A 16088-nucleotide genomic window follows, 5' to 3' on the forward strand; every position below is an offset into this window, starting at 1 on the left:
TCCATATAACTTTTCCCAGCCCCCAGTGACCAAGCTTAAAATGTAAATAATTAAACACATCATGGATATCATGCTTCTCCACCACCGCTTCAATGGTTCCCTTTCACAGGGAAATAGTCCTTATTTCAGGGATAGAGAGACAATGGCCCTTCAGGCGCTGCCGGGCTCTGGCTCCTATCATCCTGACCACTGTTTGTGGAGGCTGAGGGGAGTTTCTAATCTCTTTTCCTTTTGCTCCTTTTGGTCTTCAAATAAAAACATCTTGGAGGTACTGGGCCACAGGGAGGCTAGGCTGGCCTCAACCAGAGCCAGGAATTTTTTGGCTGTGGCCCCGATCTGGTGGAACGCTCTGTCCCAAGAGACTCGGGCCCTGCGGGACTTGACATCTTTCCGCAGGGCCTGCAAGACAGAGCTGTTCCACCAGGCCTTTGACCAAGGCACAGTCTGACCCCCTCCTTTTGAAATCCTCACAGAATTCTAGCCCAATGGGTGCCATTCATTTGATTTGATTTTAAAATGAAATGATTTTAGAATGATTATTGTACAGTTGGTAGAAACAACTTCGATTTCTAGGAAAGGAAATACCTGCCATGGCTGTAGCCTTTGACACGCCAACTGGTCTCCTCCACCCGCCATCAACATCTGCTTTGATCTAGATGAACAGGCAACATTTAAAGCATGTGCCATGACATTTAAAGCATGTGCCATGTAGTATTTTAAAACATGTTTCAGATTCCCTCCAAGATTGGGAGTCCCTGCATAGGGGGGTCAGTCCAACCCCCCATTTCCAAATCGACCCAAACTTTATCTTTCCAAATCTGTTTTTTTCCAAGTTCATTTGTCAAATCCAAAGGCTCATTTTCCTGCTGGGCCAAAAGTCCCTCCATCCCTGGCGCCCAAGATTCAGCAAGGTCATCTTCTTTCAGTTGTTCTGTCATGGCACGCTCCTGTTTTGGTTCATGAGTGGGCTCCATATAGTTTCCCACTACCTGTTCAAAGGTTCTGGCCGCATTAGTCATAAAATCCGTCTTCTGACTTAACTGATCCAATAGGGCATTTATTTTACAGAAAGCACCCAACAGTGCTTCTGAAGGCATTGTCCTACAAGGTCACAAATCCTTTCCCACAGTTGTAATCAGTAACAGCTGCAAGTTCCCAGGATTTAGTTACAATTTCACAGTTCCCCTCTAGGGGGGAAAAACTTCTGGTTGTTCTTTTTCTTGAAAACAATAGCAACAAAGTTTCCTTTTTAAGATATTTTGTCCATATTTGTTATTTTAAAAGACGAAAGGAAACAATGGAGTCACAGTGTTTCTCTTCTTTTAACTATCTGTCAAAGACATTTGTTTCTGGTCAATGAGCTTCAAACATCAATTCTGACACCCCGCTCCAGGGTCAGGATGGTGGAAAATTACTTTGCTTTAGCTTCACTTCTGCAGGTTTAAACAGCTCAGGAAAAAGTCCCCCTTCTTCTCCTGCTACCGAACGGGGGTTCAGCGATTTTAAATGATGAAAGTCGATCCTTTAAAAGTGATTTTTAAGGCTCTAGTTTGCGTTGTCTTTGCTTTGTTCTGACTACAAGGAAACGAAAGGGTGACTTCCTGTTTAAACCTTCCCGTTTCAGTACCAAATTAGGGTTAATTTTAAAGTCCCAATTCCTTTTTATTTCGCCAGTTCTTATTTGAAGTCCATATATTTAATGTTCCAGTACTCACGGTTGGTTATTTTAGATGCCAAATTGTCCCAGGAAAAAGGCAGCACTCTCCAGCAACGGCTATGCGGCTTCGCTCCACAGAAAAAGCAATTAAGTCACAGCACCACGCCACTTCCCCCTCTTCACTTCGGAGCCCGTTTGTGGGTTCCTTTGTGGGTTGGGGGGGCGCTAAGGGTGCCCGCAGAGTCCCACGGTCACAGGCTTCATCCGCCTGTGATTTCCAGAAGGGTCCCCGCTACGCCGCAGCGGAAAAGACCCGTTTCATGCGGAGCTGGTCCCTCCAGTTCAGAGGGAGTCCGACATTGCCGGTGGCGCCACCAAGGAAGTTGTTAGCTGCTCTGAGCCCGGCTTTGGCTGGGGAGGGCGGGGTATAAATAAATTATTATTATTATTATTATTATTATTATTATTATTATTATCCATGTCTTTTAAAATTATATGCTTGAGGACATAGGCTGTTTTAGGAATAATATTTGTAAGCTACAGGGGGAGATTGGCCAAAGAGCAAAACAAAGATGCTACAAATAAACTGAGGCCTTTGTACAGTTGTACAATTGTAGAGTTGAATGTCCCCACCCCTCTGAATCTTGAGTGGAACCACAGGTTGTTGTTGGAATTAAAAAATAATCTGGATCCCAGATAGTATTTTCCTGAGGGCTGCTGTAAACTCCACAAATATTATTATTATTATCATTATTTACTCCATTTATATACCACCCTATACCGGAGGTCTCAGGGCGGTTCACAGAAAAAAAATCAAAGTATAACTATGAAACCACAAAATACAAAATAAAAATACAATGCCCCAATAACCCCACCCCCACTTCATAGGAAAGCAGTTTCCTCTCACTGCAATTCCAGCTAACCATGTGTATGGTGAGGAAAAGCATCGTTGTCAAAGTTCCCTTAGCTCACTTGTGATGCGGAGGAGATAGATAATTGACAGTAGACCTCTTAAAGCTTCTGATTCCCGATTCTTCACTAATAGCAATTGTGGAGTTGCCCACTGTTGCTTGAAATCATTCCTGTACCAGGCTCTTCGATCTTGAGTTAGACTGCATATTACTCATAGCTGAATTTCCTAAGCCTCTTAAGACGTTGTCAACTGAAATGGAAGGACATGACTAAGTGATATTAGGTAGTCAGAAACGAGCTAAGCCAGACACCTCAGTTTGATTAATTATTATAATTATTATTAATAATAGCACCAATTGGCCATAGATGTCAGGGTGGTTCACAACAAAAAAGACAATGTAAAAAGTTCAAAATACATAAAAAAGAACATAAACAAACCAATAACGCCTCCACCAGAAAACATTTAAAAGGGCATTGGATGTGAATCAGCGAAAGGCCTGGTTAAAAAGGAACGTTTCGCTTGGCACCTAAAGGTGTACAATGAAGGTACCAGCCAAACCTCCCCGGAAAGCATTCCACAAATTGTGTCCTTGAGGAATCCCCTGGAATCTTTGTGAATCCTCTAAGCCCCTCAAAGAGGCATCCATAGAAGAATCCACTTGGAGAATCTATATAGAAAATAGGAAGCAATTTTTTGGATACTGTAGCCCAATGGAGAAATTCACTGACACAGGAAATAGTGAAGAAGTACGCATGCACGGGACACGGGTGGCGCTGTGGGTTAAACCACAGAGCCTAGGACATGTATGATCAGAAGGTCGGCGGTTCGAATCCGTGCGACGGAGTGAGCTCCCGTTGCTCAGTCCCTGCTTCTGCCAACCTAGCAGTTTGAAAGCATGTCAAAGTGCAAGTAGATAAATAGGTACCACTCCGGCGGGAAGGTAAATGGCATTTCCATGCACTGCTCTGGTTCGCCAGAAGCGGCTTAGTCATGCTGGCCACATGACCCGGAAGCTGTACCCCAGCTCCCTTGGCCAATAAAGCTAGATGAGCGCCACAACCCCAGAGTCGGCCCAATAACAAACTTAGTTGGTCTCTAAGGTGCTACTGTTAGGATTTTTTAAAATTTTGTTTCAGCTGCTAACTGAGACACTTTTAAAAGACACATGACTTCCAGGATCAGAGGCTGCATATCTCTGAATGTCAGTTGCTGGGATCAACTCTATTGCCATCAGCTTGGGTGGATCCCAGAAATGTTTGATTGGCCACTGGGGGCAACAAGATACTGCACTGGATTAAGCTTTGAACTGAGCAAGCAGCAGGACTCTTGTAATGCTCTTGTCAGCAGCAAAGTTCAGGCCAAACTCTCACTCACCACGTGACCCATGTCAAACTTTGGAGCAGCAATTTGTTTCCTCCAAAACATGTTTATTTCCAACTCTGCTCCTGCCCCTCAGGCCACACAGAGACTTCAGGTTGTTGCAGAGAATAACTTCCTTCCCCTTATAATTATCAACATCATAGTGATTTATTCTGCCTTGTTCCTGAGGGAAAAGTTGATGAACAGAAGATCACCTGTGTCAGAGACAGACTGAGTCATGATTAAGAGTAAGGGGGGTGGGATACATCTGTGTGAGGTTTAATGGCTCTGAAGGTATAGCTGAGCACTACCCATATTGGATAAATAAGAGGTTTTTTGGCTTCTTCTGACATAGCTGGCTATGGGGGAGAGAGGAACACTTGCAAGAGAGGTGTAGCAGTCAGTCAGAATGAGATCCCATATGCTGATGCTGCTCATTTTGCTTGAATCCTGTAGAAACCTGAAGGCAAAATGCCCCTTGAATCCGATCCGGGAAGGAATCAAAGCACAGAATTATTTCCAGACTGGCGACTTCCTCATTGGTGGGATAATATCTCCAAATTTGTTTGGTCTGCAGCTTCCATACATCTTTTCACAGCCCCCATCAACCAGGTTTAAACAAGAGTAAGTTATTATATGCAGAAGGGCGTCACGTTTTTCTCCTGCACCCCAATGGCTCCTGTTTACTAGGGAAATAGTCTCCATTTTAGGGTGAGGACTCTATGGTCTTCCAGATATTGCGGGACTGCAGCTCCCACCACCCCTGATCACTGGCTATGCTGGCAGGGGCTGAAGGGAACTTGAGTTTCACACCAGCTAGTGGGTTGCATGTACCCAGACGTGCTCTATTTTTACATTCTGTGCTGCTGTGTTGCTTGCTGAAGAACACAAGTGTATAAATGAACCTGATCAGGCCTCAAAATAATTCACTGAATGATCACACCTGCATTCATGAGATGAGTGGGACACTGGAGAAAATCCTACTTTGTGTTCCTGGTATGCAGGTGTAAGGGAAATAGCATTTTTAAGCATGTGGTTGTTCTTTACAGATCACATTAAGAAGCCAGCACAGTTATTGCAACCCCCTATAACACATGTATCTCTATGGAGAGGGCTAATTAACCAGTGAGCCTATTATGTATGTACATTAAGGTTACTTCCAATAACATATACTCTAAGTGTTGTGTTTGCTGTTCTTGTTAAGTTTATAGTGTTACTGTTGAAAACCAAAACAAAACATATTTAAACAAACAAAACAGAGGTCTTTTCTGCTGATATTTGGGAGGGCATTTGATTCCATCCCTTCCCCTGTCTGAAATAACCTCCCAGAAGATATCAGCAGAATTAGGGTCTGCGACTGCCATTGCAATGAGATTGAACAGTTCCCAGAGGGAGAAATATGAATGACAAGGAAACTATTCTCCTGGATGAAATGTTAGTTTAAGTAGACTGAAGAAAATACACCCTTCTGATTGTTTGTTTTGCTGAAAGACTGGTTGAAACTGACCTTTCTTAAATAAGAGCCCAATCCGAATCATGCCTATTGAAGATAAGCCATACCAATCAAATAGAGCTTCTAAACAGACTTAGCTCTCCATTGCAGTTGGCTCTTTATGCAACTCCTTGGAAGCAGCCAATACGAGCCTTAGCAGTCATGTCCCCATATCTCTCACACATTCGGAACGAAGAATGTCTTCTTCATTTTCGTTCTTTGAAGATGTTTGCTTCTCCTCTTGAGAAATCCCTATATTTTAATTCTTAGGTGGCGAATGGATTTTCATCTTGTAAGAAGGATATGTCTCTTTTTAAAGGAAATTCCAGTGATTTCCACTCACACACATAGTCTTCCTGCTATGTGTGTATGGCAGCCCTAATGCAGACCATGGTTTTGGGAATCAAATACTATTTATTTTCAATAAGTGGTGAATGGTTTGACACTTTTTATTTCATTGATTTCTTACAGATTGCCATTTAGGTTCTACTGGCACATCTTGTCCTTCTTGTTCACCATCCAAGAGATCAACCGGGATCCCAGGCTCTTACCCAACATCACCCTGGGCTACAGCCTCTATGAGAACTATTACAATGCAAGGATCACTTCCGACGCCATGCTAGACCTGCTTGCAGGTGGGGAAATCAATATTCCAAACTATCGCTGTGGAAAATGGAATAATATCTTGGCTGTTCTTGAAGGAGCCGATTCCATCATCTCCAAAGTGATTTCAACCACGTCAGGCTTGTACAAAATCCCACAGGTATGAAGGGTGGGGCATGGAGGGACACAAAAGAGGTTCAGCAGCAAAATGAATTCTCATTATTGTCAGCTGAGTCAAAAACAGTCATTAAAGAGGGAGAAAATCCTGAGCTATGTTAAGCTAGATAGCTCAGTTGGTTAGTGTGGTGCTGCCAACGTCAAGGTTGCAGGCTTGATCCCCGTATGGGACAGCTGCATTGCAGGGGGGAAGACAACACGAACCTCAGGGTCGCTTCCAACTCTACGATTCTATGGTTTTTCAACACGGAGACTTTGCTACGGTTGCAACTGCCCAAAGTTTCAAAGTAAAACTATCAGCCCCAGGCAGCAAAATAAATTAAACTAGCAAAATATTTGTTAGGTATTAAATATTTCAGGCTAATCCTGTACTTTGCTCTGAAAATGAAACACTATACTTTTTCTTCCCCACTCCAGATCAGTTATGGCTTTGTATCTGGGGTTGTTGATGAGAACACCAAAGTCCCTTTTGTCTACCGTACGGTCCCCAATGAAGAAGTTCAGTACACAGGGATTGTAAAGTTCCTCCAGCATTTTGGATGGACGTGGATCGGCCTCTTTACTCCAGAGAATGAGAATGGAGAAAGGTTCTTGAGTGCCTTGACATCTCTGATGGCCAGCAATGGAATTTGTGTTGCCTTTTCAGTAACAATACCAGACAGGAATGAACCTGGGAGGTTCACACTAAGTGAATTAATTGCCCTACGGAGACAGACCAATGTATGCCTTTACTATTTAAACAGTCATTTAGCACTGCGTACCCTCATGACACTAGAAGAAGTGCTTTGGAAACAAGAACTTGGGTCAAAAGTATGGCTCACAACAGCTTTTCAAGACATTGACATCAATTTGCTTTACGGTCCCAAGAACTTGAAGTATATCCATGGTTCATTCTCCTTTGTAATGAAGACCAAAATAAGGAGCAAACGTGACTGCTGTAAATCAGAGTACCATCTTTTTAATCTGTTTTGGCAAAAAGCATTTAGTTGTTCATACTCAAAGCACGTCCTCTCTGTGAGAGGTTGGACAAGATGCAGAGATGTGGAGAATCCAGAGGTGCCGTCTGAAGAGGAGCTGCAGACTGTTCTGTCTCAAGACAGCCACAGAACATACTTCAGTCTCCAAATCATGGCACATGCTTTAAATGTTGCCAGTTCATCCAGATCAAAGCAGATGTTGATGGCGGGTGGAGGAGACCAGTTGGCATGTCAAAGGCTACAGCCATGGCAGGTATTTCTTTTCATTTTCTAGAAATTGAAGTTCTTTCTACCAACTGTACAATAATCCAGCTCCTGGATATATAGTGTATTTCGTAAAATATCAAGGTGGTCTACTGCAATAAAAAACATCAGACCATATAATAAAACCATAAGAAGCAAAAACAAGTTAAAAGCAGACGTCCCTCCACCTGGAGGGTGTCTGTTTAGTCTTGCCAGTAGGAGAAGTTGTGGCACAACAGGAGTTTTGAGTTCCAAGGAAGCAGGGATGAGGCATCTAAAATGCTCTCTAAGTTTGGGTGTTTAGTCCTCCATAAATTCCAACGGGGCCAGGTATGCCAGGACTTTTGAGCTCAAAGGGAGAAGGGATGAAATGTCCAAAATGCTTTGAAATGCTTTGAAATTCTGGTGTTTTCCCTGTCATTCCAGCTTCGCACTTTCTTAAGAGAAACCCGGTTGTTGAACACTTCCATGGGCGGATTGTATTTGGGTGAGAATGGGGAGCTACCAATCATGTTTGATATTGAGAATTGGGTGGTGCTTCCCAATGACTCTTGTGTTAGAGTGAAAATTGGGAGTGTAGAGAGAGAGGAATCCACTGACTTCAAGCTCACCATTAACCCAGAAGCTATTGTGTGGCCCAAGTGGTTCAACCAGGTAAGAGCCCCTTTATTCCACATGATACACATGAAGATCTAGTTATCTGTTGAATATTTCCAACAGAAATTCAAGTATAATCTTTTGGAAGTTTGGCTGATGCTTTCGTTATAATTAATTAAGCAAATTATTAAATGTGCATAACGCTCTTCATGTGCAGATACACACACATGTATGTATGTATGTATGTATGTATGTATGTATGTATGTAATTTTTTCATTTATTGTGGGAGCCTTTTTTGTGGAACCTGATTGAGCTGCACAATATGGTCCATGGTAAATCCAGCAACAGAAAAATTCCTGTGGTGCCCGCCTTCCCTGGATGCCCTATGCATGTACTTATTTTGCTTAATGGCTAATCCAGCCCGGCCCTGCGAGATCTCATGAGAACATCGCAGAGCCCACGCAAGAGCATCCTGGAGCCCAGTGAGCAAAAGAGAGAGCTTGGGAGTAAGGCCTGCTTGGCATGCCAGCTCCGGAACGTCAGGGTGGTTGTGCAGGAGCTGTTCCAAGGGGCTCATTCGAGTGCAGTGGAATTTTGGTTCTTTAACTTAATCCATTCCGGAAGTCTGCTCAACTCCGCAAACTATTCGAAAACCAAGGAACGGCCTCCGATTGGCTGCGGGAGCTTCCTGCACTCAATTGAAAGCCACAAGTCAAAGTGTTGGTGCTGACCTGTAAAGACCTAAACCGCCTCAGCCCAATATATTTGAAGGAGCGTCTCCACCCCCATTGTTCAGCCCGGATACTGATGTCCAGCTCCGAGGGCCTTCTGGTGGTTCCCTCTCTGCAAGAAGTGAGGTTACAGGGAACAAGGCAGAGGGCCTTCTCAGTAGTGGGGCCTGCCCTGTGGAACGCCCTCCCATCAGATGTCAAGGAAATAAACAACTACCTGACTTATATAAGACATCTGAAGGCAGCCAAGTTTAGGGAAGTTCTTAATGATTGATATTTTAATGTATTCCTAATCTTTTGTTGGAAGCCGCCCAGAGTGGCTGGGGAAACCCAGCCAGATGGGTGGGGTATAAATAAACTATTATTGTTATTGTTATTGTTTAAAAAGCAAACACAGGAGGGAGGTTTCCGTTCTACATCAACCATAGGAGCCAACTCCTAGGAAAGTTGATGGGCATTGATTATGTGTTGTGTGGCTTACCTGGGTACCCACAATATTTTATTCAAGTTGGCACCCCTGACATCAAGGGTGCTTTCTTGTGGGACTGGAGACCCTGAAGGGTTCTTTCCAGACTCTCTGAGTGAGTTCCATATGCACAAATATTGCTGACACTTCCCCTTTAATGTGCCATCTGTTCTTTATGGCTAGACTGTGCCTCACGCCAGGTGTACCAAAAGGTGTCGCCCAGGATATGCCAAGGTGGTTCAAGAAGACAAGCCGGTTTGCTGCTACGCTTGTGTTCCGTGTGGGGAAGAGACCATATCTACACAGGAAGGTGGGTGAAGCCACAGGAGATGGAATTGGTTGGGAGAGTATGAATAGGGCAACATATTGGCCAGAAACTTTCTGTGAAGATTCTAAAGGCATATTTGGATGCAGATCCTTTATTGATTTCTTCATTTTTAACCCCCTCCCAGGATGTAATTTGAAAGAAAGGACTTGCAATGGAAGCAATCTCTGGGATGCAAATTGGGTTCAGCCTGCCCTGCCAATAAGGCACAGCTTTGGTTACTTTATACCATGCCTTCTAGGATCAGAGAACCAGAACCACCCTCACAAAAGTGAATTTAAATTGTCTTTAAAATTAATGAGAAATACCGAAAATTTCAATTCATTTAAAAGAGAGAAAGCATGATGCACAATAATCAAAATAATTAGGTGAACATTCCATTCCATTGCATTGTAGAACAATTACAAATTATGGGATTTAAGCAGGACGTTATTGGATATCCCAGGCAAGGAGTTTGAGAACAGCTGTAGCAGCTTGGAAGCAAAGAGTTCAAGGATATTAAAAATAAATAAATCATAAGTTGTGTGTGCTTGTTTCTCAGTTTGATCCTTTTACATGGTTTGCATGTTTTGTGGTATTTTATTCATTTTGACTTGCTGTTTTTTTATTGATTATACATTAGTAATTCTTTATTGTACATGATAAGTGTTAGCTATTTATTATTTGCTGATATTAAATTTTACTGTTTACTATTCCTTAGTATTATTATTGAATATTATTGAATTTTGCTTAATTTGATATGTTGTTTATTTTAAAGTTATGCTTTTATTATGACTTTTTTGTGTGTATTACGCCTGTGATCTTTGCTGTCTATTTTGTTGTTTCTTCAGCGTGTAACCCTCCTTCTGCATAGCAATATAGAAAGGCAGTATACAAATTAAAAGCGAAATGAAATATGGAAATGAAGTAAGTGTTACTGCCCGAAAACTATCCCATAAGGAAATGCACCAAAAAGCTCGCCTTTCTTACAATACATTCTCATTTTCTGATATCTCCCATATGAGTGCATTTCTCGACATGTAATAGAATATGTCTGTAAGCAAAGCCAAAGCCATTCCTTTTCTCCTCCTCAGATGCAGAGTGTTGCACCAAATGTCCAGAAGAACAATATCCAAACAAGGACCGAGATCACTGCATTCCGAGGACTATCACCTTCCTATCATATAAACAATATTTGGGGATTATCCTGACATCTTTGGCTCTCTTCCTGTCCTTAACCACAGGCTTTATTGTAGGGATCTTCATTAAATACAGGGAAACTCCCATAGTCAAAGCCAACAACAGGGACCTCTCCTACATCCTCCTTGTCTCCCTCCTGCTGTCCTTCTTGTCCTCCTTCCTCTTCATTGGCCGTCCCAGGAAAGTCACCTGCCTCCTTCGACAAACGGCCTTCAGCACCATCTTCTCAGTTGCTGTATCTTCTTTGCTGTCCAAAACCATCATGGTGGTGCTGGCCTTCCTGGCCACAAAGCCAGGGAACAGGGTGAGGAGATGGTTAGGGAAAGGTCTGGCCAACTCCATTGTCCTTTCCTGCTCCAGTGTCCAAATGGTCCTTTGCATCATTTGGCTGTGTATCTCTCCCCCATTCCCAGACTCTGACAAGCATTCGCAGGCTGGAGAGATCATTCTACAATGCAATGAAGGGTCTGTTGCCATGTTCTATGCTGCCCTGGGTTACATGGGCTTCCTGGCTGCCATCTGCTTCACGGTGGCTTTCCTGGCCAGGAAGCTGCCTGGGGCCTTCAATGAAGCCAAGCTGATCACCTTCAGCATGCTGGTCTTCTGCAGCGTTTGGGTCTCCTTTGTGCCCACCTACCTGAGCACAAAGGGGAAATACATGGTAGCTGTGCAGATCTTCTCTATCTTGGCTTCCAGTGCTGGGCTTCTGGGCTGCATCTTCATTCCCAAATGCTACATTATTATGCTGAGGCCTGATCTGAACACAAAGGAACACCTGGCCACAAAAACTAAAGTTGTTGTCTGATTCTTTACATATTTATAACTGTTTCCCACCACAGTAGTAATGAAACACACAGAGTTGCCTTGGGAAGGAATGTATCTCCTTAGATAAAGTTTGCTCTTCATTTTTCATTCATCTTGAATGATGAAAGGGAATCATTGAATCACATGCCTGGAGAGTGTCTGGACTTACAACTTTTAGGGATATCCCTACCTGTAGAGTTACACGGAGTGCTGCCTCCCTCTTCATAAATAATTATCTTTCTCTACCATATCCAGTTTGTACTTTGAAATGACTCACCTTCCTTTCTTCCTGAATTCTTAACCGAAGCCTAAAATATAACTTAGTGTAACTTCAAATTCAGGTGACCCTACCTAGGCCTGAAATCTCCCCAGGCCTCAAGACTTTTGTTTCCCTAACCCAGCAGGGCTGTTCTTAGCAAAGGTCAAGCCAAACTCGTCCCTGAAATTCATCTGCGATTTGGTGTACATATATTTTCCCAGCTCTGTCCCTGCCCCTTAAACCATATAGATCTAGGGGCTGCACGCGTCCACGCAAACGTTTTAAGTGGGGAGCGGTCATTGTCCCTTGAACAATGTAGAGATCCCAAGAACTTTCTTCCCCTTTTAATTATAAGAATGATAGTGATTTATTCTTCCCAAAGCTCAAGAGAGAGCTCTGGCAATTGCCCAAACATCAGAAGCCAAGGAAGCCTGAGGTTATACATATCACACTGTGCTGGAGGGTGTTGACGTCTTCTGATTACCTGGCTGTGGGGGAGAAAGGAGAAGTCAAAATGGAGGTTTAGGAGGCCAAGCCAGAATGACCTCCCTGCTGCGGCTTCTGCTGCTGCCTCTGCTTCTAATGCCCCATCAAGTCTTGACGCGCAGCGTAAATTAATAATGCAGAGTTTTAAAGAATAAAAGCTTTACTAAGTTAAAATAAACTTCTTCATAAACTGTTGTGTATTGAGTCAAAGGATTTTATATCTGTATTATTATTGTCTGTATTCGCATTAGGGTAAAGTAACTGCCTTTTGGTTCCAGAGGGTACAGCTACTATTGGTTCATTTAAGCTGCTGTATTTGGATCCTCTGTCTTATTGGTTCCCTCCAAAAGGCAGGACTGTGATTGCCTGATATTGTTCCCTCCAAAATGTATCCTTTCTTGCTAGTTCCCTGTCCCTATAAATGTAGCTTTCCTCTCCCCAGTCTTTAGTCTTGTTGCTTTAATAAAGAAGTGTTACTAGAGAACTGTCTCCAGCATGTTATATCAAGAGAGCTGAAATCACAAACCCCACGTCACAACATAAACTACGTGATTCCAGATAGTTTGACTCAGGTTACATAGTGACTCTGCTCACAACTGAAGCAGACAGACTCTGATTTCTTACAGAGAGCACAAAAGAGAAACTGGCTACTATGTCACATGTCAGAGTCACCCAACAGTTAGCAGTTAGGCCTGAATAACTTTAGTAGGCCCAAATGACTGTGCAGTCCCAGCACTTCCCAGCCTGCTTTGCTGCTTCTGCTCTCATTTGTCTTTGTCACATGACAAGTCTGTGGGAAGCTGAAAGCAAAGAAAATGAAGCGCAGAGTTACTCGCGTCCTGGAGACTTCCTCATTAGTGGAATCATATCTCCAAGATGCTTTGCTGTGCAACTTCCATATAACCTTTCCCAGCCCCCAGTAACCAAGCTTAAAATGTAAGTAACAAAATACATTGTGGATATCATGCTTCTCCACCACCGCTTCAATGGTTCACTTTCACAGGGAAATAGTCCTTATTTCAGGGATAGAGAGACAGTGGCCCTTCAGGCGCTGCTGGACTCCGGCTTCTATCATCCTGACCACTGTTTGTGGAGGCCGAGGCTGATGGAAGTTTTTAATCTCTTTTCCTTTTGCTTCTTTTGGTCTTCAAATAAAAACATCTTGGAGGTCCCGGGCCACAGGGAGGTTGGGCTGGCCTCAACCAGAGCCAGGGCTTTTTCGGCTGTGGCCCCGATCTGGTGGAACGCTCTGTCACAAGAGACTAGGGCCCTGCGGGACTTGACATCTTTCCGCAGGGCCTGCAAGACAGAGCTGTTCCACCAGGCCTTTGGCCAGGGCACAGCCTGACTCCCTCCTTTGGTAATTCTCACAGAATACTAGCTCAATGGTTGCCATTAATTTGATAAAAACTCTCCTCCTGAAGAGAGGGGAGTGGTTTTGGGCGGGAGCCCGAGCCCCGCCTCTAGCAGCGGGCGTTAGCCCCCTGTCTCCCACTCACCTGGCTGGCGCCCACGCCCATTGGCAGGCACCCAACCAGGTGCCTCCGAGGGTCGTTTACAGCAGCCTTAATACTGCGGCGCCAGCCCCTACCCTGCCTCACTCTTCGTCAACCCGTCGCGATGGGATTGGTTACAGCTGTGAGGGTATTGGCAGCGAGCCCTTTTGGGCTTGGGTGGCGGTTAGGCATTGGAATAATGTGTCATGGTGTCGAAGGGCTAGGTGTGGCCATCGCCTATGCCTTCATTTTTTGGGTATTCCGTTAAAGGAATCTGGCGGTCATGTATTCTGTCCAATGCCTGTTTGGCGGGAGGCCATAGCATGACCCTCGGTGACATCAGGGGAGAGCCTATAGTTGGATTAGCATCAACAGGCTCCACCTACTGGTGAATAAACCCCCCTTGTTTCAGACTCACCATCTCTGAGGGGGTGGAGTTAGCTGACGTAATCCAGTGCCTAAGCCAATACCTTTTCACTTGCTGTAATCAATAAAGTTGTGGCCTTTTCTTGCCCATTAACCTTATATCACGTGTCCTTGTGTATTTATTCCACTTTGGGGGGGATCGGGTCCTCGAACCACAAGAAATGATTTTTAAATGAAATGATTTTAGAATGCTGTGCTACTTTTATTGTTGTTAACCGCTCTGAGCCTGGCTTCGGCTGGGGAGGGCGGGGTATAAATATATTATTATTATTATTATTATTATTATTATTATTATTATTATTATTATTATCATTATTATCATCCATGTCTTTTAAAAATTATAAGCTTGAGGACATATGCTGTTTTAGGAATGATATTTGTAGGCTACAGTGAGAGATTGGCCAAAGAGCAAAACAAAGATGCTATAAATAAACTGAGGCCTTTGTGCAGTTGTAGAACTGTAGAGTTGAATGTCCCCACCCCTCTGAATCTTGAGTGGAACCACAGGTTGTTGTTGGAATTAAAAAATAATCTGCATGCCAGATAGTATTTTCCTGAGGGCTGCAGTAAACTCCACAAATATTATTATTATCAATTATTTATTGAATTTATATACCACCCTCTACCGGGAGGTGTCAGGGCGGTTCACAGAACAAAATCAAAGTATAAATATGAAACCACAAAATACATAATCAAAAAACAAGGCCCCAATAGCCCCCTCCCACTGCAAAGGCAAGCAGTTTCCTCACACTGCAATTCCAGCTAACCATGTGTATGGAGAGAAAAAGGTCCAAAAGCATCGTTGTTAAAGTTCCCTTAGCTCACTTGTGATGCGGAAGAGATAGATAATTGACAGTAGACCTCTTAAAGTTTCTGATTCCCAATTCTTCACTAATAGCAATTGTGGAGTTGCCCAATGTTGCTTGAAATCATTCCTGTGCCAGGCTCTTCGATCTTGAGTTAGACTGCATATTACTCATAGCTGAATTTCCTAAGCTGCTTAAGATGTCAACTGAATTGCTAAAGTGCAAAATTAGCTAAATTAGAAGAAAAGGGACATTAAACTAGCTACATGAAGGACATAGATAAAAGGTCATATGGAAATCTATAAGGTTGTTATACATAGTTTTTGGAAGAGAAATATTTTTGGCACACGAGTTTTGATGAGGATCAAAAGTACAAGTCTAGGAGAAAACTTAGTACATGGAAGGACATGACTGAAACTTGATATTAGGTAGTCAGAAACAAGCCAAGCCAGACACCTCAGTTTGATCTTATTCTTATTCTTATTCTTATTATCTTGTTTATTAAATTTCTATTGCGCCCGTCGGCCATAGATGTCAGGATGGTTCACAACATAAAAATGCAATATAAAAAAGAAAAGAAAAATAAACTAACCAATAATCCCTCCACCAGAAGACATTTAAAAGGGAATCGGATGTCAATCGGCCAAAGGTGTACAATGAAGGTACTAGCCGAACCCCCCTGGAGAGCAGGGTCTCCAGTCCAACAAGAAAGCACCCTTGATGTCAGGGGTGCCAACTGGAATAAAATACTGTGGGGATCCTGGTAAGCCATGCCCCACATAAATGACCACATGATGCAGTGCGCACACACAATTTGGATGGGAATACCCAACAACTTTGTAGGGTCCAGCCCTACTGGAAGGATTTATTTTATTTTGTTTCAGCTGCTAACTGAGACACTTTTAAAAGGCAATCACGTGATTACCAGGATCAGAGGCTGCATATTTCTGAATGCCAGTTGCTCGGATCAACTCCAGAAAAGAGCTGTTGCCATCAACTTGGGTTGGCCACTGGATACTGGATTAGATTTAGCTTTGAACTGAACCAGCAGCAGGACTTTTCTAATGTTCCTGTCAGCAGCAAAGTTCGTG

The 16088-nt window shown here is 43.3% G+C and overlaps 1 protein-coding gene across 1 annotated transcript; it reads left to right on the forward strand.

Annotated features, from left to right (window-relative positions):
* Positions 1 to 4338: 4338 nt before the first annotated feature.
* Positions 4339 to 11543, forward strand: LOC310701173 (vomeronasal type-2 receptor 26-like; the record flags this gene model as incomplete). Its single annotated transcript, XM_083491599.1, has 6 exons — positions 4339 to 4553; positions 5893 to 6184; positions 6619 to 7431; positions 7848 to 8075; positions 9400 to 9526; positions 10615 to 11543. 6 exons carry the CDS (start codon positions 4339 to 4341, stop codon positions 11523 to 11525), a joined length of 2586 nt encoding a protein of 861 aa, XP_083347725.1. The 3' UTR covers positions 11526 to 11543.
* Positions 11544 to 16088: the final 4545 nt, after the last annotated feature.

Source organism: Podarcis liolepis, assembly GCF_965112155.1.
Source record: "Podarcis liolepis genome assembly, chromosome: 2".
In the NCBI taxonomy this organism is placed as follows: Eukaryota; Metazoa; Chordata; class Lepidosauria; order Squamata; family Lacertidae; genus Podarcis; species Podarcis liolepis.